The sequence below is a fragment of the Ostrea edulis genome, chromosome 1, assembly GCF_947568905.1.
Source record: "Ostrea edulis chromosome 1, xbOstEdul1.1, whole genome shotgun sequence".
Lineage (NCBI taxonomy): Eukaryota > Metazoa > Mollusca > Bivalvia > Ostreida > Ostreidae > Ostrea > Ostrea edulis.
Genome location: NC_079164.1, coordinates 28,286,150 through 28,313,516, shown reverse-complemented (window position 1 = coordinate 28,313,516; position 27,367 = coordinate 28,286,150). Strand labels below are relative to the sequence as shown.

The following is a 27,367-nucleotide window of genomic DNA, read 5'->3' as shown; positions in this document are numbered from 1 at the left end:
CTAGTTTTAACGGTGTTATCCTAGCTTTAAGCTATAAATTGACAATAAGGGGAAAAAGCAGTCCATTCTTGACAGCCGTCGGATTAACGTCAGACTGTTAACTTGGTCGTTCAAATCACGTGATAAGCACCGGAAGGCATGGTCGGCATGTCTTCTCCCGGTGACGATATGTGACATGTTTAATTTTGCAAAAAGCTTCAAAGAGACTTTTTCTATTACCACATTTGGTAGAATGAGTATCCAAAAGATGATCACACAAGTAGCTGTGGAGGACACAGTCATTTCAAGATTAAAAAGCTTGTCTTAAGTGTGATAGTTTCTTGATCTTCAGATACAAGATTATGATAATTTAAATAGTGTATGAAGGGCTGCTCGGTCATTCGCGAGTGTCTTATTTCCGTGGTTTGTCATTAATGAAGAATCTTGCTCACAGATCATCTGTACAAAAAACTTTCTTTTATGCTGACACAGATGGTTACATACATACAATTAATTTCAATCTACATGAAACTGATATACTTTGATGCTTTCTATCAGCCGACAGTTTGAGTATGCATACAAATGTGCCTGATTTCGTTTACCGAACCGCAAATTCGTAATGTTGCGAAACGCTACACAACTGCAATCTTACCAAACTATTGTTGTATTTCATAAACCTTATAAATTTGAAGACGCACACTTTGTTTCTATCTTATTGAACTTGTCAAGATTTAGAATAACGTACATATATTTAACATTAAATGTCATTGAAATGGTTAGAGAATATTAAATTATCGATTTGAAGAGTTTCCTCAACAACGCCTTACTGAAACAATGTACATTTACTGGAAAGTATTAATTCGCTTTCAGAATAAAAGAAAATTGTAAAATTGGAATTTATCTCATAAAGGGTGTGTGTCAAATTCCAATTTCATATTCTTCTTTTTCTCAGAAAACTTATGCTTTCCAGTGCATGTATATTCTTTCAGAAAGGCAATTTGTTTTGTAAACTGAACTCTTTACATATGATGTATCTTAATAATATTCTATGCGGAGACGGATCCAGGTTTTGGAAATAGGTGTCGGCGGAGTCAGGTATCGCCTTTCTCAGCTACTCTCTTCTCAGAGTGAGTTAACCACACACACACACCCGCCTCTCGGAATGCGACACTGTCTTAAAATCTAAATAAAGTGGTATATTAGTGATCTAACTTCATTAAAACAGTATAATCCACTTATATTGAAGTTGCTAACTATTGTTGAACTGTACGTTATACTGAAGTCAAAATGAATTTCCATTATCATTATTTATATAGTTCAACCTCAGTTATAATAAACGTTGGATATAACGAATAATTCAATTCGGAGTACACTGTAGTGTAAAACTGGTGTTCATATTAACTTTGCTTGTTTTTAGGTTTTGTGTAATAAAGGTACACGTATTATAAAAGTACATATACAATACGGTAGCATGGGTATGGAATAAAAAGGATTCGAACCCTGAATATATTGGTTCCCCGAGATTAATGTTATATACGCTGTGTAATGTACGCTCATTGGACGATTATATCGCAAATTACAATACTGGGCTCCCATATCCTAAGTTATTCATACATGTAGTACCGCAGGATGTGTCAAACAGGTGTATAGGGATAATAATGTCTTTCTACAAGAGCTGAACGCCAGTCCAAAGTTATTGATTTTGTTTCCTTACGGAAGTTTAAAAATAACATACATCGTGAGAACATATAGACATCATTAAAATTTTAACAATAAAAATTGATTTCCCTTAGAAAAATCTCAATAACCTCAATACCTTAGGAGTGTTCATGTCCAGGAGTCGTGTTTTAAGACGCTTCCAAACAGTGTTTTGCTGTTAGAAATCTTTGGGAAACTCAATCGATTCCATGGAAACTAATTTCGCAGCGTTTAACACCATTATCTCCTGATTAGTTTTGCTTAATTTAATGACATATGTTTTATTGTTAATAACCAAATCCGTGAATTTTGCATATTGATATTACACGCTTCCGACAAGAAAATATCTCTCAGTTCAGCATTGGATTTCTTGGTACTCTTCTGTCGTAAAAAATGAAAATACAGATCCATTGATCCATAGACGAGCAACCACTACATAAAGTTCGCAGGAAGGGTTAAGTCAGCAATGTTAGATTTTGTAGGCTGTATGTATCAACACTCGAGAAAAACTCTGTAATTATCAGCTTTAAATGGTCCAGAATAGTGTGCAGTTACCGTGCTTTATGACAAAGAAGTCTTTTTATTCATGAAAATAAACTCTTCGTGAAATGAAAACATAAAACGATACTATAACTCAATTTCTTCCGGGCGATTGTTTACATGACCGCCGAACGCCACGAGAACGAGATTTGTTTTATATGACTGAATTAGCTACATCCTTTGGTAATTTTTTTTTCACCGAGGAACTCGAGTTTTAGGCTCTGATTTGTGTTGGTCATTCTCTGCCTTTACTTATGAATGATGCTCATGGATTACCGAAGGATTTAACCTCTGAGTATGCCATTCATCTGTTCGGAAGCCATCGATCTAACTCATCATCACCACTGGCGTCCTCTTCTTTCAGTAAAACTCGACGACGGATTAAGCATAAATAACGAGGATCTATCGGAAAGCAGGAAGAAGTAATCTATGAAACACTGTAATATCATATCATTAATATCAAACCGAGACCCGTCATCCTCTTTCACCTATTATTATGTTGTTCCTCGATTGTAAATTCTTTCCGCGCACATTTGGTGAGCAGTTGTTTGATATACCGTATACAGATAATTGCCCTCGCGGAGGTTCATCAGAGACCTTGATTATTAGAAGGCCAAAGAGCATTACTCTGTGTCACATTGTTTACTTTGTGCTGGTCGAATATTACCTATCCATCATCTAAATTTCCACTTGTTCACTACAACATTAATCTAATCATTTCAAGGCCATTTTTATGGAATGGGAAATGGTATATAATTGTCCTGAAATATCCATTTTGGCTCACGTCGTAAAAAAATGTTCATGTCTGATAAATGTCATCACATGACGTCAATCATCTTCAAACCAAACGTCTCTCAAGAAAACAATACTTGTCTCTCTAAGTCCATGTGCCATTTGAAATCGTACACAAAATAAAAACAAAAATATTCGAACAATTTCTGTTATGAAGTCTGTGATTTTATTTCTATCTGAGGAACACTCTTAAAGGTAACCACAGTGGCATCCCCCAATCACACACACAAAACCAATCATGGTTCCTAATGTACAATGTACTTCCCAGGAGCACAAAACCAAAAGGAACCAGATGAATAGTGAACAACTGCCTGGTCTCTGTTTCTCTACCCCAGTTGGTAACAATCAAATGGCGAACAACCCAAATAACCCATGACAAGTACCAGTTATGAATTATAGGTGTACAGCATATCCCGCCAAACCAACCCCATAAAATGGGGGAATAAAACGAAAATTAAAGCCATATATTCTTCTCGGACCACAGGGTTAGTGAACGCCGTACTTGGCTTGTGCGAATCGTCGAAACTACAGGTTTTATTTCAATGCTGAACAATCAACAGAACCGTCATGACCAAACGACCAAGAGCAAGGAAATACAACGTCACGGTCCAGTTCTTTCCAATTTAGGTTGAATTATACAGTTTTAGTTTTCTTAGGAATTCTGAAATAAATATCTCACCAACTGGGTGTCTTTTAATAACATAGCGGTCGTTTTGACTACTAGAAAATTAGCATGGCTGTAAAGAGGAATACCACATCGTCATAATGACTGACTTCCTTTTGAAACATGAATGAAAATATGAATATGTATATTCCCTTTAAGTCTTATTGCTTACTAAGGGTTTTTTTCTTAAACCGTTAATTCTTAACGAAATAACGTAGATTTGAATGTCTTCAATTCCAAATATCACCCATTTTCTCCATCTTCACAAGTCAAGTCAAAGGTTATTGATTCGTTACCTCGCACTAACCCTTGACATCAGTCACCATTCAAAACATGAGCTCAAGACGGAGCATATGATTGGTGTTGCAGCCTGTAGCGTGGAACCAATCAGACAACAGCTTTTATAATCGGTCGAAAACGAAACTAAACACGCATGGCGCGGTATCTGTAACATGATGTAGAATTTGGCGCCGTTGATTGATTATCGGAAATTTAATTTCTTTGAAGAAACAATTAGACGTAGTTTTAGAATACGAGCCGCATAAAAACGATGGATTGTCCAAGTATGTTTGTCGATTGTGTTTCAACAAAGTGAACAAGTTATTTAGAATTAACTATGACATAGATTAATAAATAGTTACAACATTTAAGGGATGAAAATGTGAATCATTAATTACGTTACATATAAAATCAACAGAAAAGTACCCCACGTAAGACCATTTTTTGCTTTCTGTTTCGCTCTTACCAAGCTTGCATCTTAAACAAAGAAAATGCAATCTCATTGGATGATTTAATTTTAGCTTATTGTGTCATCCTCTGTTCAAAACCCATATTTTGAAAGGCGACTGATGTAAAGGGTTAGTGTGAGGTAACGAATCAATAACCCTTGACTTGTGAAGGTGCCATTTTCCATCCATATCGGATTTCTCGCGGGTGCGTTACGGGGTAAAAAGAATTTTTTTGATTTTAAAAATAGTTATAATCATTGAATGTACGGTTCGTTATGAAATTCTGATCATTCCGCATATTTTTCGTCGAATATTTCAACCATCGTCAAATATAACAGCTATCACTGTTACCATAAACTGACATGATATCTCTAGGACTAAACTAAAAGAAATCTGAGACAGTTGTAATCATCTTAGTGAGGTGAGACGGACAGACAGGTTCACTATTGAACTATTCTTGCTTATTAAAAACGCCAATCTGTACCAAATGGCTTGAAGAACCCTAAGGATTCTGGTGCGTGTCTATACGATACTTTTCGTTCATTATCCCATTTCATGTACGTTTATGATTTTTTAAAAAGAAAACAAACTACATTGATATGAATGTATTTGCATGGTAGACGAAGAAACCGCAAAGTTAGTGCATGCTTTCCTTGATTATTAAATTTCATTTTTCACATTATTCTATTTTATTATATTTTGTTCCGTTAATTGGTTGTCAGCCTCACTTTGGATGCCACGCATGCTCTGTTTCTGTAGGATGGTGCCTATCGTTGTCTGATCCCTCTGTATCAGTTTTCGGGGTTGACAGTGGATAGATGTCAGTTTGTATATCCGGTATGTGTTTACAATTGTACAATTTTCCAGGCACAGTGACGTCATTTTCTGGATGGATAGTGATTGGATGAATAGAATCACGTGATCTGTCAACTCCGATGGAGCGTTTTCGGACATTATTTCTGATAGCTATAGCGACCTCTATCGGAGAAAGTGTCCGTTAATGTTCTTTGGATGTGATCACGCAATGATAAGGCGCCTCGGAGTTTAATATCTGTTTTGAAGAATTTGATGTATTATAAAACTTTGATACCTGAATTTTATATAAGCGAATGTTATGTTTAAATCATTGTTTTGATTTGCAAAAGTATTTTGGTTTAGCTCTTTCTTACTAGTTTTTTTCCCCCTCAACTGTTTTGCACGCATTTCTTTTCACCTGGTATTCTTAATTTAAAGACCCACCAATCTCTAATTTGAAGAGCAGCCACACTTACAGCCCACTTCGAGTAACTAATAAAAAGCTCACTAATGTGCTCGCTTATCTACGGTTTTGTTAATCCTGCTGCCTGAATTGCTGAAAGGAGAAGTTGGCAGCATCAATGTGCTTGCAGTAAAACAGGTTCCAGGGATTACAGGTGTAATTCAATAATGGATCGTTGAAAACACATCAAGCTTTTTAAAAAGAATTAATGAAACAATGACAACACGCCTGCAAGCCAAACATATGTTTGTGGGGAAATGGTTTGGTTACAGTCCAACAAATTGGGAGGCTGTTTAAGAAGTCGTGTATATTTTATCATGCTCTCTCAGACTCTATGTTGATTTCCAAGTTCATGAAAGAATCATTATGAATTAATAAAATGGTTTACATAACAAACGGAAGAGGGCGTGTAAGAATTTCTGTATATTTATCAATTTCTCATTTTGGTCTCACTTAGAAAAAAGCTATTCCGCATTTCTTTTGATAATTATATAGTTTCTAAATGATATTATTTTTTCAGCAACGCAATTGATGCAACTTTTCTTTTTCAATGAATACATCGTTAAACCAAGGGTCAAGATAACAATGACTTTAGAGTGCCATTGATTATATTTACATTATGCTCTCATTATATAAGAGAAGTAATGTCACCAATCAGACGTGAAAAAGGTGTGTTTGTGTCTCGTCATTTCATCGAATTCATTCCATCCACCTCTCCGTCAGAAAATTTACCCTGTGATGAGAAATGCATCAAAGACACAAAAATTTTCTTTTAATCTTGCAATATTCGCGCATCTTGGCGCCGAGATAGTAATTTGTTCATTCCGATTTGTTTTGTACAATTCTCCATAAACACCAGAAAACATGCAATAAGGAGGAAAATGCCTAACCCGATCTAAAGCACCTGTTTACTTAATTTGCGTGTTCCATGATTATTGACAATCTCTTTCCTTCATTCTAAAGAACATGCAAACGATAATAAGGACTCATATTGTCTTATCACGAACTTAGTAAACAGTACTAGTCATGGATGAAAACGTTTCAACTTCTTAATATTTCTTCATTTTCTTGATACTTGAACCTTGTTTTGACATTAAACAGAATCGTATTTGCTCCCCCCAAAATAAACTGAAGCTTACTGTTTGTCAAAACACAAGAAGAAGCCAAAATTTGACTATGAGAACGTCTCATAATTTATTTATTTTTTTTAGAAAAGAAGGCTATATTATTTGTTTATCATTCCTGAAACTCTATGACATCCCCAAAGTCCTCTGTGAGTCCTCTGTTAATTGACGATGATTGACAGGCCGTCACTGGTCCAGACGTTTGCTGGAGATGACCGCTATATGAGCTTGGACTATTCACTCCGGGGTATAATTTAACTTTCTTGTAGTGGTTACATGACATATAATCTAGTATACAAGAATTTATTATAGTCGCTAATAGGATATTATGTCTTAAAGTGTTTCACAGTAGACAGATATTTCATTCAAAGGAATTTAAGCTTGACATAAGGACGAGATTGAACAGTCATGAAATATCAGATGCGATAACAATTTATAAGTTCATGGTAACGTTGACTGATGGTCTAGATCAACAACATTGTTTGCATGGGTGGGTCACATGAGTAACTTCAACTTAGCATATATATATATATATATATATATATATATATATATATCCCACGATGACAAAAACGTTTCTCCGATTACCTCTTATTGCTTGCTTGACTTTGTGAAGTCGATATTCTTATCAATATGAGTTTCAAATTTAGCCTCAGAAAGTATGAATAGGCTGCATATGATACGGAACCCCGTAGTTTTACGAGTAGACGAGAGATGCGTTGCAGATCGATTGGTTTTCATATTTAGCAATGAGGTGCAGGCATGTTTTACCGGTATCGTATAGAGCAGTGCTCATTTTCCGCATGTATATTAGAGTGTTTCCAAGCGTAAAACAGAGCGCTGAAATCTGATTGCTGAAAGTGATGGCCGAGCACCCAGTCTATCATGAGATGAGTAACATCGTCTAAATAGTCAAGGAAAACACAGAACACGAGCTGGGATTTCAGTGGATTGCTAAAGCTCATGGATAACTGTCAAGGAAGAAGGCTTTCAACAAACCGTTTAGCAAAAATAATCATATCAATCAGTATAGCAGTTAATTTTAACACCTAACTAATCCTTTCCAAAGGGATAGAATCGATATTTCAGCTTTATAAACCTCATAGTGAATATAACCCACACATAAGAATGTAGAAATTAATCATGTTTTCAAAGCCCGTCAATATCTAATATCTTTGTATCCAATGCACCATAGTGATCAGAATCTTCCCTTTATCTACAGATTACTAAAACCCTGACTTCAACACGAGCACCAAGACGCACGGCCAACAAGGATTAGGCAGGTAGCTGGGGTTTTTTTTTTACAAGCTTAGTAACGCACCTGGAAATTCCGGGATAGTTAATGGGCGTCAAATTAAACTAGAATTAAGCTGAAAACTTTAAAAATTATTCGAGTGTGCAAAGATGGAATGTAAAATTAAAATAATCGCCAAGAAAAAAATATGTTTCTGTTTATTGGCAAAACCTATAGCACGCCATTTCTTCTCCGCTTGTTTTAATTAAAGAATAAATTTAATTGCAAAGTGTGGTATAGGTTATAACATGATTTGATACAGATTGCGCGAATAAAGAGTGTAATCTGTACCAAGTCATATTGTAACCCAATAACATACTTTGCCATTAAATTCATTACTTGTAATTTAATCTATCACTTTACAAACACGCTTTTGATTATGATTTTTTTTAAAAACAAAAATCTCAAACGTTTATGACGTCATAATGCTTTAACTTGCAAGCTATGTTGTTAAAAAAGTAAAGTTACCCAGTTACTCAAATGATAAATGTTGGAAATGATTGAAGATTTTATTAGATAATTAATTGAACGCATGTAATTGAATACCGGTATTTCATTTTTTTTTTTTTAGATTCTCATGAACAGCATCTTTGCAAAAACCCTGCATTTTATAAAATACGAATCCTGTATACCAGTCTAAGACTACACCCATACCATATTCCTTCACGCTCAAATAAAGTTTGAGATTGCAAATTGTATCTAGGACTTTGTAAAACAAAAATCATATTGCAGCTTACGTTGTCTGCGAAAATAGATCATGTGATATACAGGAATTAAAACGAGACTAACATGTTATTACATGTAAGTTGTATGGTGCACCTCCCGGGAATAAGGTAGAATTGTTATGTAAACAGTTTTTGAAGTTGTTTGTAAAACGGACAGTGGTTACAGTCTTGGAAACTACAATTTTATTTAACCGATAACATGCAGGGATTTTAATTAACCTTTGAAATTTTGCTTTCAAGTTTCCAAGAATGCCTTGGCAGTTGAGTTGAGTTTTGTTTTCTTCAGTTCTCGTTTACACTTTGAACGCTGCTTAGAAAAACAAATTCAAAATGTGGTCGTATTTCCTGTTCAGATGATTCTAACATTAGACATCCCCCCCGCTATTCAGAGAAAATATGCACCCCCAAAACAATAAACGTTTTTTACCACAGCATTATTTAGTGTATATTATAAAAGAAAAAAACTGTGCTTTTAAAAGGTCTCTTGAATGTATCCCCATTCTGTTCCCATGGCTCATGATTTTTAAAAAATGAAATGATCATTACAAAAAGGGTGCTTGCATATTGTGTTTTATATATATATATATATATATATATATATATATATATCCGGATAGCATAGGTCCTCAGTACCCTTTGCTTGTTGTAAGAGGTGACTAGTGGTCCTTCGGTTGAGACCGCAAAAACCAAGGTCCGTGTCACAGCGTTAGCATATGCCTAAATTTTGCAGCCCTTTACCGGCAATGGTGACGTCTTCATATGAGCATATGAGTGAAAGAATCTCGAGAGGGACGTTAAACTTCTTTTTGTTGTTGTTGGGGTTTTTTAGCGGACAAGCAAGGGGTACTGAGGACCTATTCTAACCAGGATCCCGCCAGTTTTGAAGTACACATCATGTTTGAAAAATCTTTTTAGAAGAAAATATTCTCCAGAAAATAGTGCATCTGTAGACTCGATCTTTATTAAAATATGACCTAATTTAGATTTAAATCCATTCATATACTGCACAGACAAATACTTCGTTTGTTGCCTCAAACATCCCGATATCTGCTTAAAGGTCAAGTACGGTAAAAATATATTTGAAAATTAAGTTTAAAGTTCATCAAAAACCCTTTTGAAAATTTTATTGTGGTTTATTTGGGGGGTATCTTTTTTAAAAAAAAAACCTAATTTAAAAATCGTTATAAATAGAAACGAATGACAGAATTATCTCCCTTTCCTATGACGTCATCAGATACAATTATATTTGTTTCATATATTATTATCGTTTTAATTGCTGAGAGAAATGGCCAGTTTTAGCAACACCGTGAATAGTGACGGTGAAATACAGGTTGAGTTTACGGATTCAACCTTATATGTTTGAATCTGCACCCTTTTGGAAGCCACCAGATTGTGATATGTTTGAAAAATTATTTACCGCGCCAGCCCATAAAGAATTACAGTTGGCATGAAAATATAATTAAGATTTTTAATTAAGATTTGATCCGCTCATCTACGTGTAGAGATCATGGCCATAAATGAGTCATATTTAATTTTTCAACTATATATTTTTCATTGAAAAATGCCTTTTTGAAATTAAAAAAATTATTCCGCACAACGTTATTGGAACACCCCCCCCCCTTTTTATAATTGATACAATATCATAAAATGCAAATTGTTCGTAGTTTCTTCACAGTACACGTCATTTACGGCACAACGTTAACGAATTTTAAGCATTTTCAGGTTCGAAATTTTGCCTCGATGATTCATAAATTATTCTCAATAATCAATGTATTACATTGCCTAGCATCTTAGGAAAGGAAAATTTGAACAAGTTTGCATACTATATGTGGAAATTGGACTTATATAGACATTTTTGTGTTTAAGAAAATCGCCAAATTTGTCCTTCACATGTAATATGTATTACAATGTTGAAACAAACTTCACGAATATCTTTTCACTGTATCCAAGTACAGTATGTACAAAATGCAACTTAACGTATAACTAACGAGCTCAATGTGTGCATATACATGCTTGTAAATTCCAGATTAACTAAAATTTTCAATTTGCTTTATTCAAACTTTATTTTTACGGCGATTTACAGACAAGTTCTACAACTTAAATGCTTCTCATGGTCATCGACTATCGACTAGGATATTGACGCGAAGGAATCATTGATGTGGGAGGAAACCGGAGTACCCGAAATCCACGTGTCGGAGTTGACGACCACAATACCCTCTCACATATCATTATTATAATTCAACATTTGTATAGTGCATTGTATAATTTTACAATTACTCTAAGCGCTTTACATTCAACAATGGTCGATTCAGAGGATCGAACTCAGATTACAGCCATGAGAAGGAAATTCGTTAACATACTAACCCGGAAATTATTAATACCTACATATATATTATATATAAAAGGATTAAAACCAGGCTTTGTGTCGACTGCCATACTGTTAATTTTCAATTTGCTTGATGATGACAATCTGAATATGACACTGCGCTATCGTCTGATTCAAGTGACACGGTAGAGTTTAATTTTTAAGTCTTAATCTTTTAAAACGTAGTTGAAAATGTTGTAATATTCAATTTGATCACATTTTTCCAAGGCTTTAATGAATTCCCTTAGCATAGCCTTTCGGGTTATTTAAGGGGGAATGATACACCATATTTCTCTGGTGTGTCATTCCACCTTAAAACGTTAATAGTGACTTATGGAATTGATCACGATTAGCAGATAAAGTATCCAGTGGGGGGAGTATGTGGTTTTCTGCAGTGGTTGATAACTGTATGGGGAGTAAAATCGTCCGTACAACGTTGTGGGATGGTTGTTTGTTTCACGTCCTTAATATGATTTTTCACTGACATTGAGACGTCACCAACTGGAGGTGAGGTACCACATATTTAGACCTATGCTTGGCGCTTATGGCCGTAGCAGTGAGCTCGAGGGTTCTTTAATGTGCCAGCTGCTGTGACCACCGTGTTTAAGGTCATATTCCAAAGAGCGGTGATTCTCACTTCTAAATGCCAAGCGTTTGGCGAAATCGAAGGAGCAATCACCATCTATGTTAACGTCTTAAGTTTGACGCTGCCATGGCACTAACGGGGCTCGAACACACGATCTCCCAGTTATAAAGCGAACGCTCAACCATTGAGCGACCGGTCATATGACAAAATTGTTAGTTGAATCGGACAAAACTTATAAAATACATTTCGCTCTTGGACAGTTATCATACGCAATTCATTGCCTTCAAAAATTTTATGCCACTGGCCTGCATGTTAAGGATATACACGGATACAGATTTGTTTTGAGAAAAATATTCTTTTTATTGGCAAGTTTTATATTCTCATTTTGTACTCCTCACGCATGTCAAAATGCCACTGCAATAGGATAGATTAACTTGGATCTAAATTTAGTAGAGTTTTTAAAAAACATGCAATAAAATTTGAGAAAATCGTTACCAGCATCGGCATGAAATTGTTACTTTATGGTTGTGGCAAAATAATATGGCATGCTGCTTATAGCGCCGCCGGAACAATCGGGGGCATGCTCGGTAACATATGTAAAATTAACGAGAAGAGCAATAGCCTTCCTTTATGTTTCTCAGGAGAACTGTTTGGCGTCAGTAAAGAGCTTGTAGTGGCCAACCCTTAATCCCAACGACTGTTAATCAGAAAGCATTTACACAGCCTCCGTAGAACAATTGATATCGAAGTGGATAAGTGGGTTAAACTTCATTATTCTAATAATTCAAAATGAAAAAAAAAAATATTTTGTATCATAATCTGTTGAGCTATTAAAAATGTAAGTATAGAACATTAAGATTAGATGATATTTATAAAAGTAGGGTTTACCAACAGAAACATTAGCTCTTGAGAGCTATTTGCAGACAGCGTTATGAATCGAATGATTGGCCAAATGAATGCTGGGGTATGGGATACCCATTAGCATTTACATGTACATGTAACATTGATTTAACAGAAAAACATTTAATAACGCCAAAATGTTTCCGGATTAAATGATAAAGTGTTCCTTGCGGTATTTGCTTGATACCACAATAGGTCAGACTTAACAGTGAATTGTGATACGGGTATTCATTCAACAAATCTGTTTCAACTATCATCAGTTTGCATAGTGTGCAGAAATGACAATAATTTGCAAGAACTCTTTGGATTCTTGTATTAATCAGAATTTTATGCGTGTGCATTTGATCAAACTTTGTATAATACGAAAAGAAAGTTTATATCAAAGGACTAATATCGTCTTCATTTTTCACACGAAGTACGTCATATGTGCATACACATGATATGCCGGTATTAACTTCAAATCTATGGAGCCCCACAGGACCTCTACCCTTTCTCAAAGCTTTTACAGGAAAATAAATTGAAAAAAGCTCAAATATCCAAGTCCAAGCGATCATATATATAAGTATAGGTCTAAACTCCTTAATCTGACGACGTCTCAATATGAGAGAAAAAGTAAATAAACAAATAAAATCAGTAACAATTCTTTCCCAGTTTGATCCTTTTGATATACTTTTGACGCATTACACTTTCGTATGTACCAGGGAAAGTATTGCAGAATTAAAGCATCTGTTTTTATTTGTTTATTCTTTTCAAATTAACCGTCAAGATCAGATACTAAAAAAAAATCAACGAATGAAAACAAGGCAATTAATTCTAAAGAGTCAAAATAATCGCTGATTTTCCGGGATAAAGTATCAGAGGTAATTTGGAATTATTTAGTGTTCTTGACTTGATCAGAGTATTTTGATTCCAGCAATTTGATGTCAATGTAAACAAAGGCTTACATGAAATAGATTTAATAAGTTTACCCGAGGGATCGACAAATGATGCTATTTTTTCAGTTTGAGACTGATAATCTATCAATCAAAACACGTTCCCGCTAAAATAATGATGTGTTTGCTTGTCAGTTTTTTACGGTGTGTTTCAAATACAAATAAATGTGGATACAGTTCATGATCAAAACTAACTATTTCTTGTTATTCACATGTTTTAAAAATTGATGTAAAAATAAGAATGCAGGATACTGAACCGGGATCACGAAGGCGATAACTACATGTATCTCTCTCCCACTTTCAAGGTATGAAACATCGTAAATAGACCTTGTAGGTGTTACAAAATTAGAGCGACTTGGCTTTGTTACTCAGGGGTTTAATATATGAGAGATAAAAACCTCTTACATACTGTATCGTTATAACGGATATAGTGTGAAAGATGATCATGTCACTGCAAAGTCAGTCAGTTCACATACAAATCCATTATAGTTTATGCCAGAATAGCTTAACAAAGTTGAGGGAGATGCTAAGAGTCAAGCGCTCTGTTTATATCTACCACTTGATGATTAGACACAAGACCTATACATATCGTAATATCTAAGATCTTAGAATTAAAGCATCGAAACTACATGTAGTGCTTGAAACCCAATACATTAAACAGCACGGTGTTCTAAACTGGATAGATCTTATCGTTTGTCTTAATAAGCTAGGATAAAGTTGGGGATGAAGGTGAAAACAGCTCCCTAACATTGTGTGCTATCAGCAGAAAAAAACCCTATTATTTTTAAGTTCTTGAAAAGTTTTATGTTTTTCATAACCATGACACTAGGTAAATAATAAATTTCCAAACAAAAATCGATTATCATGGGTTCTCGCGTGTGTGGGTTGTTTTGTTTTTGGACGTATTAACTGACAGAACAATTCAGTTCCTGGCATTCTAAAACTTCAGTCAGTTTAAAAATACCCTGACAAATCACGGGTGGCAGTCTTGTACAGAGTTATCCAGTTTTTGGTAACATCTCCTCATTCATCATATCTGCTAAACTCAGCTAACAAGTCCTGACACCGGCATATGTTCTTGTCTGGTGGCGGATTTAGCAGATTAATTAAAAGATGCCAAAGGAATGGTTGATAACACGCATTCGAGATTTTGAAGTCCTGTCGATATCAGATGAGACAAATGTTCCCTCTGTGACGTAAAACTGTATAAAATCTATCAGTCAATTAAAATTTCGCAAATATGAAGGAAATCAAAGAATAGATATTGCAAATATCCATTTTTTTTGCTTTACTAATGTGTACATTCTACAATATTTAATCTATTTGTCAGTCTATTTGCATGATAATATATGATATAATTTCATTTATTCTACAAACAACCGTCATATTGACCCATAAAAAAATCGGCTAATTGAGTAAAGTAATAAAGCGAATTTGCGATTAGAATTCGTCGGCACCAATCGATTTACGTAACTGTAAGCGGTGTTTATTTATTCAAAACATCGTAGAATCTCGGTCCGTCTATTTCATATCATGAAATTAAGAACATGAAATGTTGATAATTAAGAATACATAATGAAAAAGCGGTTTAATAAAAACAAAGAGTGTAAACGTTGTTGGGATATGTATGTATTACCTGAAACTTTAGATTGTATCTTGGTTAGATAAGTTCGCTCTCTGAGTCTCAATTTATTACTTCGCTATTATCTTAGAAATGCTGTGTTTGATAACAATCAGTGCAAGGATTTACACGGCGCCAACATGAAGGCTGGAGAAAAGAGAAACAGAAAATTATATTTTGTGAAATTTGTCACTTTCCAGTGAAGTATCTGTAAAAATTGGGAGGTTTGCGTCATAAAACGTTGTATAATAAAATGAACTTGAAACATTGCAGTTGATGATTATCACACAAGTGATCACAAACTTGTAGTATCAATTTATGTGAACGTCACAAGGTTCAACACTCTCTAGAATACTTTCACGTCATTTTGAGATAAATAAAATGTATAGTCTATATGATTTATTAACGTTAAAGAGTGAGACATAGCGTACGATAATTGGGCTCTGATATTTCATTTAAACATACTTCTCTTTCTGTAATGCTCAGAATGGAGATTGTTTCTATTAGCGTAGTGGTTAAAGCACTCGCCACCGCTGCTCCTCAGGATCGGCAGTGGTTGCATGTGAGAAAATAATGTGGTCGTCCACTTGGGCACGTAGGTTTTCTCCGGTATCCTCCCACACCAATGCCCCACCCGAGCCGATGAGAAGCATTTGTATAAGTTGTAGAACTTTGTGTTAATCGTCGTAAAATAAAGTTTAAGCAATACTCGTCTCACAGATGATAATATGATACTGGATTAATAATAAAGTTTCAGATCATCATATATAATATCAAGTGTCCACCTCGTATGTAAAATGGATAACTGATTCAAAGAACTAATATAAAAAACACTATTAGAGTGTTTTATCATTTGGATAAAATCGTTAATTCCAGTCCTCAATAAATATCGGGTTCGTAATTCGTCATGAAATCGCGCATGATGCCAAGTGCTAGTCATCTGGAGCGCTCTGTCACTGTGGATCAGACTGTGCTCTAATTTAAGGCAGATCGGACCTCTGCAATAGGTTTTTGATGAGTCTAAGTAATTACCTATGTGGAGAGGAAAATTTCCATGCAGAATGAATGAATGTGATTTATGGCTAGGCGATCAAGACAACCAGATACATGAAATACACAATGGGGAATATCACGTTTTTGGCTAAATGGCAGTTTAGTAAATAATTTTCAGAGCTGATGTTTTGCCACTGAAAATTTTTTTAAAGTGTGAATGAAGTGACTAGAAACGTATTTATGAACATCGAAATTCCGATTCTTTTATTACTAGATTGTAATTACAGCTTGGTATGTCGGTTTATAAAAATCAAAGTATATGCTTTCTATAGCCCTTACAAGAAATACAGCTTTACTCTTGCAGCATCAACAAAGTGTTATGGTAGTATTTTCCTCAAGCAGTTGTGAATTTGCAATCCATTACAAACTTAAAGGAGAAATGGACACTAGATCATGTACATTTATGAGGACATCATGTTTTTGATTGAGTCCGCTTTCTGTAAGGTTGATTCTGATCGGTTCTACAGAATTGGCAACTAACCAACACCAGGTTAGACTGGTCCCCTATCTGATATCTCTTCCAGAGATGGTGGACGAGTAGACTGGTCCCCTATTTGATATCTCCTCCAGTGATGGTGGACGAGTAGACCGGTCCCCTATCTGATATCTCCTCTAGAGATGGTGGACCAGTAGACCGGTCCCCTATTTGATATCTCCTCCAGTGATGGTGGACGAGTAGACCGGTCCCCTATCTGATATCTCCTCTAGAGATGGTGGACCAGTAGACCGGTCCCCTATCTGATATCTCCTCTAGAGATGGTGGACGAGTAGACTGGTCCCCTATCTGATATCTCCTCTAGAGATGGTAGACTGGTAGAATTGTTTTGAAATTTAGTCATACGGAAACGAACGTAGAAATCCAACTGGTGACAAAAAGAGCTGCATACTTAAAAGACCCGTTGCATACAGATATATAGGATATGTAATGTTCCGTGGTTTGATATGATTTCTTTGTCCAACAATTTTGATAAAAATACAAAATAAATAGATAAAGAAAGAAAGAAATTCAGAAAAAAGAAAGAAACAACACTCCTGGGATAAACTCGCATTAAACACTACTATACAATCAATCAATCAATCGAAATTCTATTCCATTTTCTATTGCACACCTCAATCAACTTTATGTCACAGGAGAGTCTAATTTAATGATAGGAAAATGTATTTTCAAAAGAAGTTTCTTATAACTCATGAAGAATCTGACGATTCTCATATTTAACATTTCGTCATAATGGATATAAGACGTCACGCGGGGTGACACGCTGTGTCCCTACCACACCGGATACAGATACATAATCATGAGATATATACACGTATGGTGTATGATTATGGTATATACATAAACCAGTTTACAATAAAAGAAAATTACCACTAATTAGATATAATATGGACATATTCTCTGATTGTCGTTAGCTATGCAGCACTAATGATCGGCATTAAACCTATCTGCTGGGTGTCAGATCCCAATAGGATTGATTAACACTGCCCGGAATCAATGACGCGTCGTTACTTATCTAGAGATGTTTGTCCTTTTGCCACGAAACGAATTCATTTACAACAATCATTCATCCTACAGCTCTCCTGTACATGTACAAAGTCCCTTGTTTTCGGACACCTTATTCATTTACAACAATCATTCATCCTTTTGAGTTGCGGTGCTCTCCTGTACATGTACAAAGTCCCTTGTTTTCGGACACCTTATTTGGGGGGGGGGGGGGTAATTTACCGGTAATGTAAAATGTTTATCAGGTGACTAGTGGGAGTTATAGAGGTCAGGTATGATTAAGGTACTCGCGAACGTTCGAATCCTTTAGAGGAAATGGTACATGTTAACGACATTTATAGATGATAAAACGGTCGAAAACCCAACTAAATGGAATACTAGCATTTACATCCAGCCATTATTTCTAAGTTTCAAGTTAAAGTACTAATCTGATTAACATATTTGACTGAAAATGACGAAGAACGATCTATGCAATAAATGTCAAGTTTACATCATTTCTATGACAAGGAGAAATAAACTGCCATAAAGGAGGCGGATATCGACATCAAAGGCGGATTGAGTGCTTTTAATAATATCATTACAGGACTTCTTCAGACTATTTATGAAACGGTAGCAAAACTTATCGCTCAAGAAATGAATATCATCTGCATTCATTTACCCTCTCTATGCATATATCAATTGGTTTCTACTTAAAGAAACCAATGAATACAAAAAGGTTTTCTGTGATATCTCGAGAAATCAAGATTTGCTGCGAGAAGTGCAGAATTTTGCAAAACGTAATCTGGTGAGAGAATCGTCCCTTTTCTCTCTCAAAAAGGCACTTTCAAGAAGCAAGCATAAATTTAACGTGTCACCTTTAATCAGTTTTCTAAGTGCTTAGTTTAGCAGACGATCGATGATTGTTCCTTGTAGTGAACCACGGTTAACAACTGCTTAAGACTGAAATTGACGAAAATGTGTGTAATTGTTGCTGGTTCTACGGTTAATCAACTCGGACCGGAATCCGCGTGTCCGATACTTGGAATCCGTCGATAAGGGAAACATGCTGCATTACTGGCTTGTGTGTAAGAACTCTACCAATCGCCATCAAAATTAATTTTACCTTGTCAGGAAATGGAAAATAAACTGGAAACTATGGACGTGATATTGATTTCAATCAGAAACATATCGTAGGCATTTGATTCCTTAAAATATTATCTTCAGTCTCTGGCCATTCGTTTCGATCAATTCAATTTGTTAACCATAATGATTGATATATATATATATATATATATATATATATAATATAATATAATATAATATAATAATTATAATAATAATCACGTTTAGTGCACTCATAATATAGTTACTAGAATTTATTCCACTCTTTCATCAAAATTCGATATCAAATAGTTATCTCGACTCCATCCCTTTCCCTGAAACAATTCTGACAATTTTTGAAGAAGAATCAAGCATAATTACGTAAAAGAGACCAAAAGGCCTGCACAAAATAAATCAAAGCATATCCAGCCATGATTCTCTACATGCTCTTCTCAGGCGCCCTGTTTTTTGGGAGAAAAAACCCCCAACTAATGAAATGAGCACTTAATATGCTTTGTCCAAAGATTCAATCAAATGAACTTTGCTTTATAATCGGGCGTCAGCTCTCTTTACCAGTAACATAATTTGACATGGAGTTTTTCTCTTGTGCTGCATGTTTTCATTAATGATCTGCTGCTCAAAAGAAACGTCATAAATAAGACAATTTTCATACACAAGCTCTCCCAGAGACACGTGATATATTCCTTACGTGGTAATTGATTCTAAGACTGCAACATTTTGTATTTGTAGGATAACCAGAGAGAAAGAATGAAGGAAGAGTATGAAATCCAGGTTTACATCGCCATTGGCTATATGTCCATCTTCTCTGTAGTGGGTACGATTGGTAATGCTCTGGTGTTGTACGTGTTCTCTCGATATAAGAACAAGCTTACATCTACCATTTTCATCTTGACTCTGGCGGGTGTCGACTTCGTTACGTGTTGTGTGACAATTCCCTTTACCATCGCTACCGAAGCAGTCAAATTCCATTTGAAGTACGACATAATATGCCAGATTTATCTATTTCTGATCACGACAACAGTTCCCTTTTCGGCATTTGTGATGGTAGCAATAGCGGTGGACAGATACTTGTGTATTGTGTATCCTTTCAAACATGCGATGACGATTCGACGCGCAGAAATTATCGTTGGTTGCCTGTGTGGTTTTGCTGTTCTTCTCGGGATAATATGCTGCTCTCATTACAAAATCAAACCCTTCCCAACAGAGATTGTCCCCACCGTTTATCAAAATATGACGCTTTTGCCTAACTCTTCCCTTAGTAACAGTACCCCATTTGATTACGTCTGTCTGCCGCAGGAAACGGATTTCTTTTTCATCTACCAGAAAATCTATTCATCGTTCTTCGGAATTTGTGCGCTCGTTGTCATCATTTTATATGGTTTAATATACAGGTCTGTTCTTGCACGTCGAAGGAAGAAGTTCGAGATGTTCCTTTCCGACAATTGCTGTGGGATTTGGAGCTCTCAGAGCTTCTCCGAACAGACCGAGATCACAGTTCTAAACAATACGGAAGTGACGAACGCTCAAGATGATAACAGGGTAGAGGAAACATGCGACAAAGCCGTGCAGAAAAACGGAAATACACAGATCAGTGACAGAGACGTCATTTTAAAACCTGGTGGTGTGTCAAAGGCCAAACTTGAGAAAATGCGAATAGCAAATATTAAAACTGCGTTCATGCTGTCTATAGTGGCTCTGGTGTTTATCGTAGCTTTTCTTCCTTCGTGGTTAGTGGCACTTAAGATTCTCCCATTAAACATCATTGTTATATACTTGTACTTTATTTATAATGTTGCTAATCCGGTCATCTATGCCTTTTTGAACGAGACTTTCAGAGAACAGTTATCACAAAGGATTTGCTGTCGTAGATCTTAATAGAGACATTGCTGTGTATCCGAAATTAATCCTTATGATTCGACGATTACGTGTTTATTGAAGTTACATGTAAGATTTCCACTGGGTGTCTCACGTTATGTTCACAGATTATGTTTCTGTTCGCTGAAGAAGAAAAACAATAACTATGCATAAGATGTCAATTTTGTTTTGGTTAGCGGCATGTAATTATCCATTATGAGAACCATGTACATGTTTTCACATTGAGAAATATGTTGTATTTATTTGAATTGTGTTTATCCGAAAGAAAGTAAATCTAATACCAATTGAAATTTGTTGTTTTTTGAAACCTGAATGTGCATAAGGTTCTTGACAGTTCGCCCCTGGAATACTTCGATCTTTCAAAGGGTTCTCAATATATTGAGCGGATAGTATAAATCAATAGGGGACACCTACTCCTTACAATGTACTTAGTTTGATGTCTGTTAAGGAAAGGATTCTCAGGATATTGAGTGGACAGTATCTTCCTATGTCTAGAGTGAATTGACCTTTGGACGTAAAAATCAATAGGGGCGAACTGTCAACAACCTTATGCACATTCAGGTTTCGACCGACCGACAGGTGCAAAGCAATATGTCCCTCTTCTTTGAAGGGGGGGGGGTAATATAATTTACCGTATGGAATATAATTTATTCCCGTGATTCTCAGTTGACTCCAAAACGGTGGGAAAAATTTGTATAGAGTTATACAGGGAGGGCTGATTTATTTCAGCTTTGGAACATGATAGCACAAGTCCCTTATTTTTATGAATTTTATATTTGTACTTATTACAACCAAACTAAACCATGATATATATATATTTTCTTTGTATCAAGTGTCCTCAACTGCTACATGTATGGTTATATAGGAGCTAATTTCTGGTGTACAAAACGGTGTACTTTCTATTGGTGAGTTCAAAATTAGTGAGTGACCTACTTACAGATAATGGGGTACATGTAGATCTGGGCTGCGGTCAAGATCATAGCGACTAGTCTAGGGGCTAGGTATGGTGACTGATTTGTGCCATTTTATAATGTGTTGTCTTTTCGTTCTTTTGAGGAGAAAGTAGCTAATATTATAATGTTGTTGTCATTTCGTTATTTCGGGACGAAAGGTCTCTAAATATCGTTTTGTTTTCTTTTCGTTTCGAAATAGCAAAATGAAGATAAAGTGTAAAATTGCACAAATCAGCCACCATACCTAGCCCCTAGACTAATCGCTATGATCTTGATCTTGAAGCCCATATCTATTCTACTCAAATGACAACGCAAGTATATTACATGTATTTGCCGACTAGCCCAGGAAGCGTAATGGGTAGTCGGAAGTTTATTACCACCCAAAATATTACAGATACGATGTATAACATAGAATTGTACAAATGAAGAGTATACACTGTACTAGCATTTGACTGTTCAGGATAAAAATCACAAACAAAAGGTAACCTCTGGAAACCCCCACCCTATGATACATGTGACAGACTTGAATAACACCTTGATACATGTAAATACGGGTACAGTTGAATTTCCGTGCTAATCAAACACCACTCACGCACCCGTCACTACGCAGTACGTGACTTAAATATGAGAACTCATTGGACCATTTACCCCAAAACAACAAGATGATTATTTCCCGCCATGTACATGTATTGTATCGCAGAAATGTTTTGGTCTATTGGTGAGTTTGTAATGGGACTAGTTATCTTTTGAGAATGTTCTAGACTGAACAGTGTCAGGACTCTTTTCCCTATCCTTTGTGTTATTCGGAGAACTTACAAAGTTTTATATTTTGTTTCAAATGCCATACTTTAACATCTATGGATTTTTAAGAATTTCAGACAAGCAGAAGTTTGCCAGTTTTGTCGCATGTAAATGTAACGAGTCACAGATGACAGTCGACATAGTTTTTTATCGATGTACATTTGTTGATTATAACTTTGTACCCAGTATTTTTATATGCAAGATGTCCAGAAGTCTTATTAATGAACGTTACCCTGATGGAAGTTTTTAAGTTTAGATAGAATAGTTGATTTAGTGTCCGAGACAATGCAAAAGTTTAACACCCATGGATAGCAGGCATGAATCGGGTGCCCTACAAATCATTGATAAATTAGATATACATGTATGATAGTGGTTGTAAAAATGCAAATTGCCCTCATCAACACTCTAAAAAATTAATAGATATCTAATGATTAATTTTTAAAAAATTAAACAAGATGTATTTGTAAAACACTGATGCCCCCAAATTACAACATATTAGTGAATAATTTAATTCTTATTGTATCCTTGTCTCTGATTGGTCAAATTCCAATTGAGGAACGCAAGTTATTTTTGTATAACCTGGTTTGGTATGGGGACACACCCTCTTGACAACCAGATGTCGGAACTATTTTTTTTTCTCTCTCTCTAAATTTACATCACAACACTGTTTTCAGCCTTTTATGGAATAGAAAGTCAACGTGCACAATAATATACTGCGGTTTGATACACATGTTGTTTTCTCGTTGTCAATATTAGCATCTAGGCTTACTTGTACGCAAATCACTTTTGTAAAACATCTTTCTCTGTATGTATGGTCGAATAATACTATTAATAGATTAAAACAAAGATATTATATACGAATTAATAATTTGCCAAGTAAGCATTACCCTGTTCATTTTGAAATACATTTCTCACTGGGGAAAGGGGGGGGGGGTTGCGTTGTTTCATTCCTTGATCCGTCTTTCAACAAAGCAAACAAAAATTCATACGTCACATTTTATCACATGACGTCAGACACATTGACATGTGGGTCGCTATTTGTTACTTGCTTACAAGGACCGATAACTCTGTGGAAGAGAATGAGACGCTTCCTGTCGCTGTTGCTAAGTAAATCATTGCGCGGATTGGTTGACTTGTATTTTTCCGAGTTTATGTACATTTTGATAAACGAAGGTTAGTATCTTTGTCTCTTGCATTAAATTATAAGGATTGACTTTAATTCTGGGGCAAGTTATACGAGTATAACCTGGTTTGGGTCAGTTTACGCTTTTTTATAATCCGCTTCGCGGATTATAAAGCGTAAACTGACCCAAACCAGGTTTATACTCGTATAACTTGCCCCAGAATTAAAGTCATTCCTTAAATAATTTTCAAAGTAGGTCAAAGTTCAACTTCAAGGTCACAAGGTTAACAAATTTGGACCAATGGAAAGGTATTATAAAAAAAAAATGAACATGCTAAATATGAAAGTACTTGCTTATGGATTAAAAATATGGCTTATATTAGAATTTTGTAAAAGTAGGTCAAAGGTCAGTGTTAAGGTCACCGGGTCAAATATTTTGGTACCGATAGAAAGGATTTGCCACAAGGAGTATACATACCAGTTATGAAAGCTGTACTTAAGTTGTAAAATATATGACCAAGGTTAAAGGGTTTTTTGAAAATTTCCGATAACAGGGTCAGTGGTCAATGTCAAGGTAAAAAGGTCTACAAATCTGGTATCGTTGGATCGATCTTCTCACAAAGAATGCACATGCTTAATATAAATACAGTATCTCTTACGATTTGAAAGATATGGCTTGTATTCGAATTTTCTAAAAGTAGGTCAAAGGTCATTATTAAGGTAATCAGGTCAAAGATTTTGGTGTCAGTGGAACAGTATTGCCACAAGTAATACACATACTAAATATGAAAGGTCTACCTCCTATGGTGGAAAAGATATTACCAAGGTTAAGGTTTTTTGCCACAGCCGGACAAACAGACAGACAACCCAAAATAGATTCCCACGAATCTTTGATTTCAGGAGATAGAAACACTCGAAAAATTGCATATTGATAGAAGTTTGTATTATTGAATACCGGTAGTAAAACGATGGCGAAGGAATACACAGTTTAAATTAAAGAGAAAAAAATAGGACATTAACGTAAGGGGATAAATATGTATTAATTTTTTATATTGATCATTGCCTTAATAAAAAGCACCAATAAGATAATACATGTATATATAACAAATATGGACAGTAACATCATCCCTACTAAATTATCAATCGGAAGAATAATTGCATCATTAGTGAGATCTAAATTGTCGTAAAACAGAAAACGGTAAATGTTTATCAAGATAAACACTACACAAAGAACTTTGTATTTATTTATCGATCGTTTTCCGCCCTCAAAGTTTAATGTAATAGTAATTTATAGATATTTAGTTACTGAGATTGCTATATTATCGGCCATTACTTGGATTTGGTATCAGGAAATATCGTTATTTCAGTATTTATTTCATCAACTTCAAAGTTTGTATATTTTGGACCTCTTTATGTGTGTGTTTATGTGTGAACAAAATGACATAAAACTACTGCATAGAATCGATTAAAATTTTCACGAAAATGGTATCTTTACTGACAAGAACCGAGTAAATTCGGGGAGAGATCTATCCAAGGGAACTTTAGCAAGTGCTTTTGGTATTTCGGATCCCATCTGTGGCAACTTAGCTGCAATAATGTAGCCCTTTCCGATTTGTTTTGTTCTGACGTTTTCGGGAGAGGGCTATAATTGCATAGCATCTTCGTAATGGTGCAAACTATTTTTTATGAATAACCTGTATTCGTCTCCAATGTTGTTTACACTAAAAAGAGTACCGACTTTGCGCTTTAGCATGTCTAATAAAGATGTTTTTCATTAAATATGATGTACAAAATGTAAAATTCTTCGAATGCTCTGCCATGCCTTGTTATCGCGAGATTTACCGAACAACCAAACATTTACAATCAGCGCAAAAATGAAGATTATATGGTGGCAGAAAAATTTACACTCTGCTGTCCATTTTTAACTTGATATCAAATTTAAACCTTTCCAATACCGACGAAATAGCTTTCTCCCCCGTACTCGTACATTGATGTAAACACTACCTTATATGGCATATGCAAATAGATTGGAAACCGAAAGTTCAGCTTCAGTACACCAAACATGGCACATAATATGAATAGAGAAATTGGAATATATCAAAACTGTTAAAGGGACATGGACACGAATTGAACTGAAAATTTTCAAATTTTTATTTTCCAATGATTACAATGCGCGGTATTTCTAATGGTCAGCAAAAATTTTGATATCAGTTGTTGAATTACAAGTGAGATACAACACTCGCAATTCTTTGCTATGTAAACAAGGCTCTTGTCAAGTTTTTGTTTACATATACATGTATACTGCTTAATAGAAAATATGTTTAAAACAAAATGAGATGTGACGAACACTAGAAACTGTTTAATTGTGTTCAGAATGAACTTGTGATTTGAGAAAAAAACTGCTTTAAGCGAAACTTTACTAGTATATTTAACCTATGTAAACAAAAACATAGTACGAGTCTTGTTTACAAACCAAAAATTGTGAGCTCTGTATCTTTCCTGCAACTCGACAACTGACATTCAAATTTTTGTTGACCATTAGAAATACCTTAGTTAGTTAAGCATTTTCATCTTCAAAAATGGAAAGACAAAATTTGAAAATTTTCAGCTCAAATTGTGCCCATGTTCCTTTAAAAAGGTAGAATAGAGTTTCAAAAATCGTAAGTTGCAGGTTGTGAAATACTGACTAAGAAACATAGGATGTAATTTTGAAAACCAGCAAATGTTCAGAGTGATAGAAAATGTTGTGGTAGTGAATCACTCCCGCATCTGCACCATTACGGAGACCCCCCCCCCCCCCCCTATAATATGAGGCTCATGGGTCACATCGCTCTCTTACACACAATATGAAGGATCTTGATCCAATATTATATGAAAAATTCGACAAATTACAGTAAAACACGATTATAGCGAACCTCAAGAGAAAAAGTTTCGTTATAATTAAACTTCGTTATATCCAATGAAATTTTCGGTATCTTCTTCTCATAGAGGAATAAATATAATTTCACTACAAGCGTGAATTCGTTATAAGCGTGCTCATTATAAGTGTGAATTCGTTATAAGCGTGTTTGTTATGAACATGTTTTACCGGACATTCTAGTGATTCTTGAGGATATTTTAAAGAAAGTATTTTAAACCTCTTCTGGCCCCACCTTGACGTTAATGGTCATATCAGTTTAACATATCATATCCTTGTGGTTCTTTGAAAGAATATATGCAAAACATTTTGATATATGGTCGTATGTAATATTTAAACCTCTATGATGGCCCCACCCTTACCCAAACGAACGATGTTATATCAACGAGAATCTTAACTTCATGCATCAGGATGCTTGCATGTCAATTTCTCAAATGTACACTTAAAAAGTCAACCCACAAAAAAAATAATTAATTTCAGAAACGATATCGAATTGAAATTTTTAAAAAAAATTCTTAAGGGAAATAACAATAACATTTGTTTCAGGCAAGGCATTTCTGAGTCGGTCGATTAGAGGAAACAAACGAAATTTTTAAGTCCTGATGAATAATAAATGAATGGTAGCATAATTTTAGTATTAATGTGCACGTAGTATGAATCAAGTCTGGTCGATATGTTCTAGGTTACAAAATGAAATAATTGAAAAAACTGAAAATGAAACCAAGAGGCCCAGAGTCCTTAACGGTCACCTGAGTATAAATTTAAGTATCACTAGCCTCAAAGGCTATGAAATCTAAGATAATTTTCTTGTTCTGCATATCTAAGCTGAATTCTAAT

General features: G+C 35.2%; 1 protein-coding gene across 4 annotated transcripts in view; it reads left to right on the top strand.

The window, feature by feature from the left end:
• Positions 1-21,026, top strand: part of LOC125663890 (neuropeptide S receptor-like) — a 42,033-nt gene extending 21,007 nt beyond the window's left edge. For 2 of the 4 annotated variants that reach the window (XM_048896314.2, XM_048896316.2), the window contains 2 exons: positions 8,006-8,066; positions 19,591-21,026. In XM_048896314.2, the coding sequence (XP_048752271.1) occupies positions 19,609-20,736 (1,128 nt within the window). In that variant the 5' untranslated portion in view covers positions 8,006-8,066; positions 19,591-19,608 and the 3' untranslated portion in view covers positions 20,737-21,026. Of the gene's footprint in view, positions 1-6,279; positions 7,031-8,005; positions 8,067-19,590 lie in introns of those variants that run through there. The other 2 variants (XM_056160196.1, XM_048896315.2) reach the window with 2 other exon arrangements.
• The last annotated feature ends 6,341 nt before the right edge of the window (positions 21,027-27,367 follow it).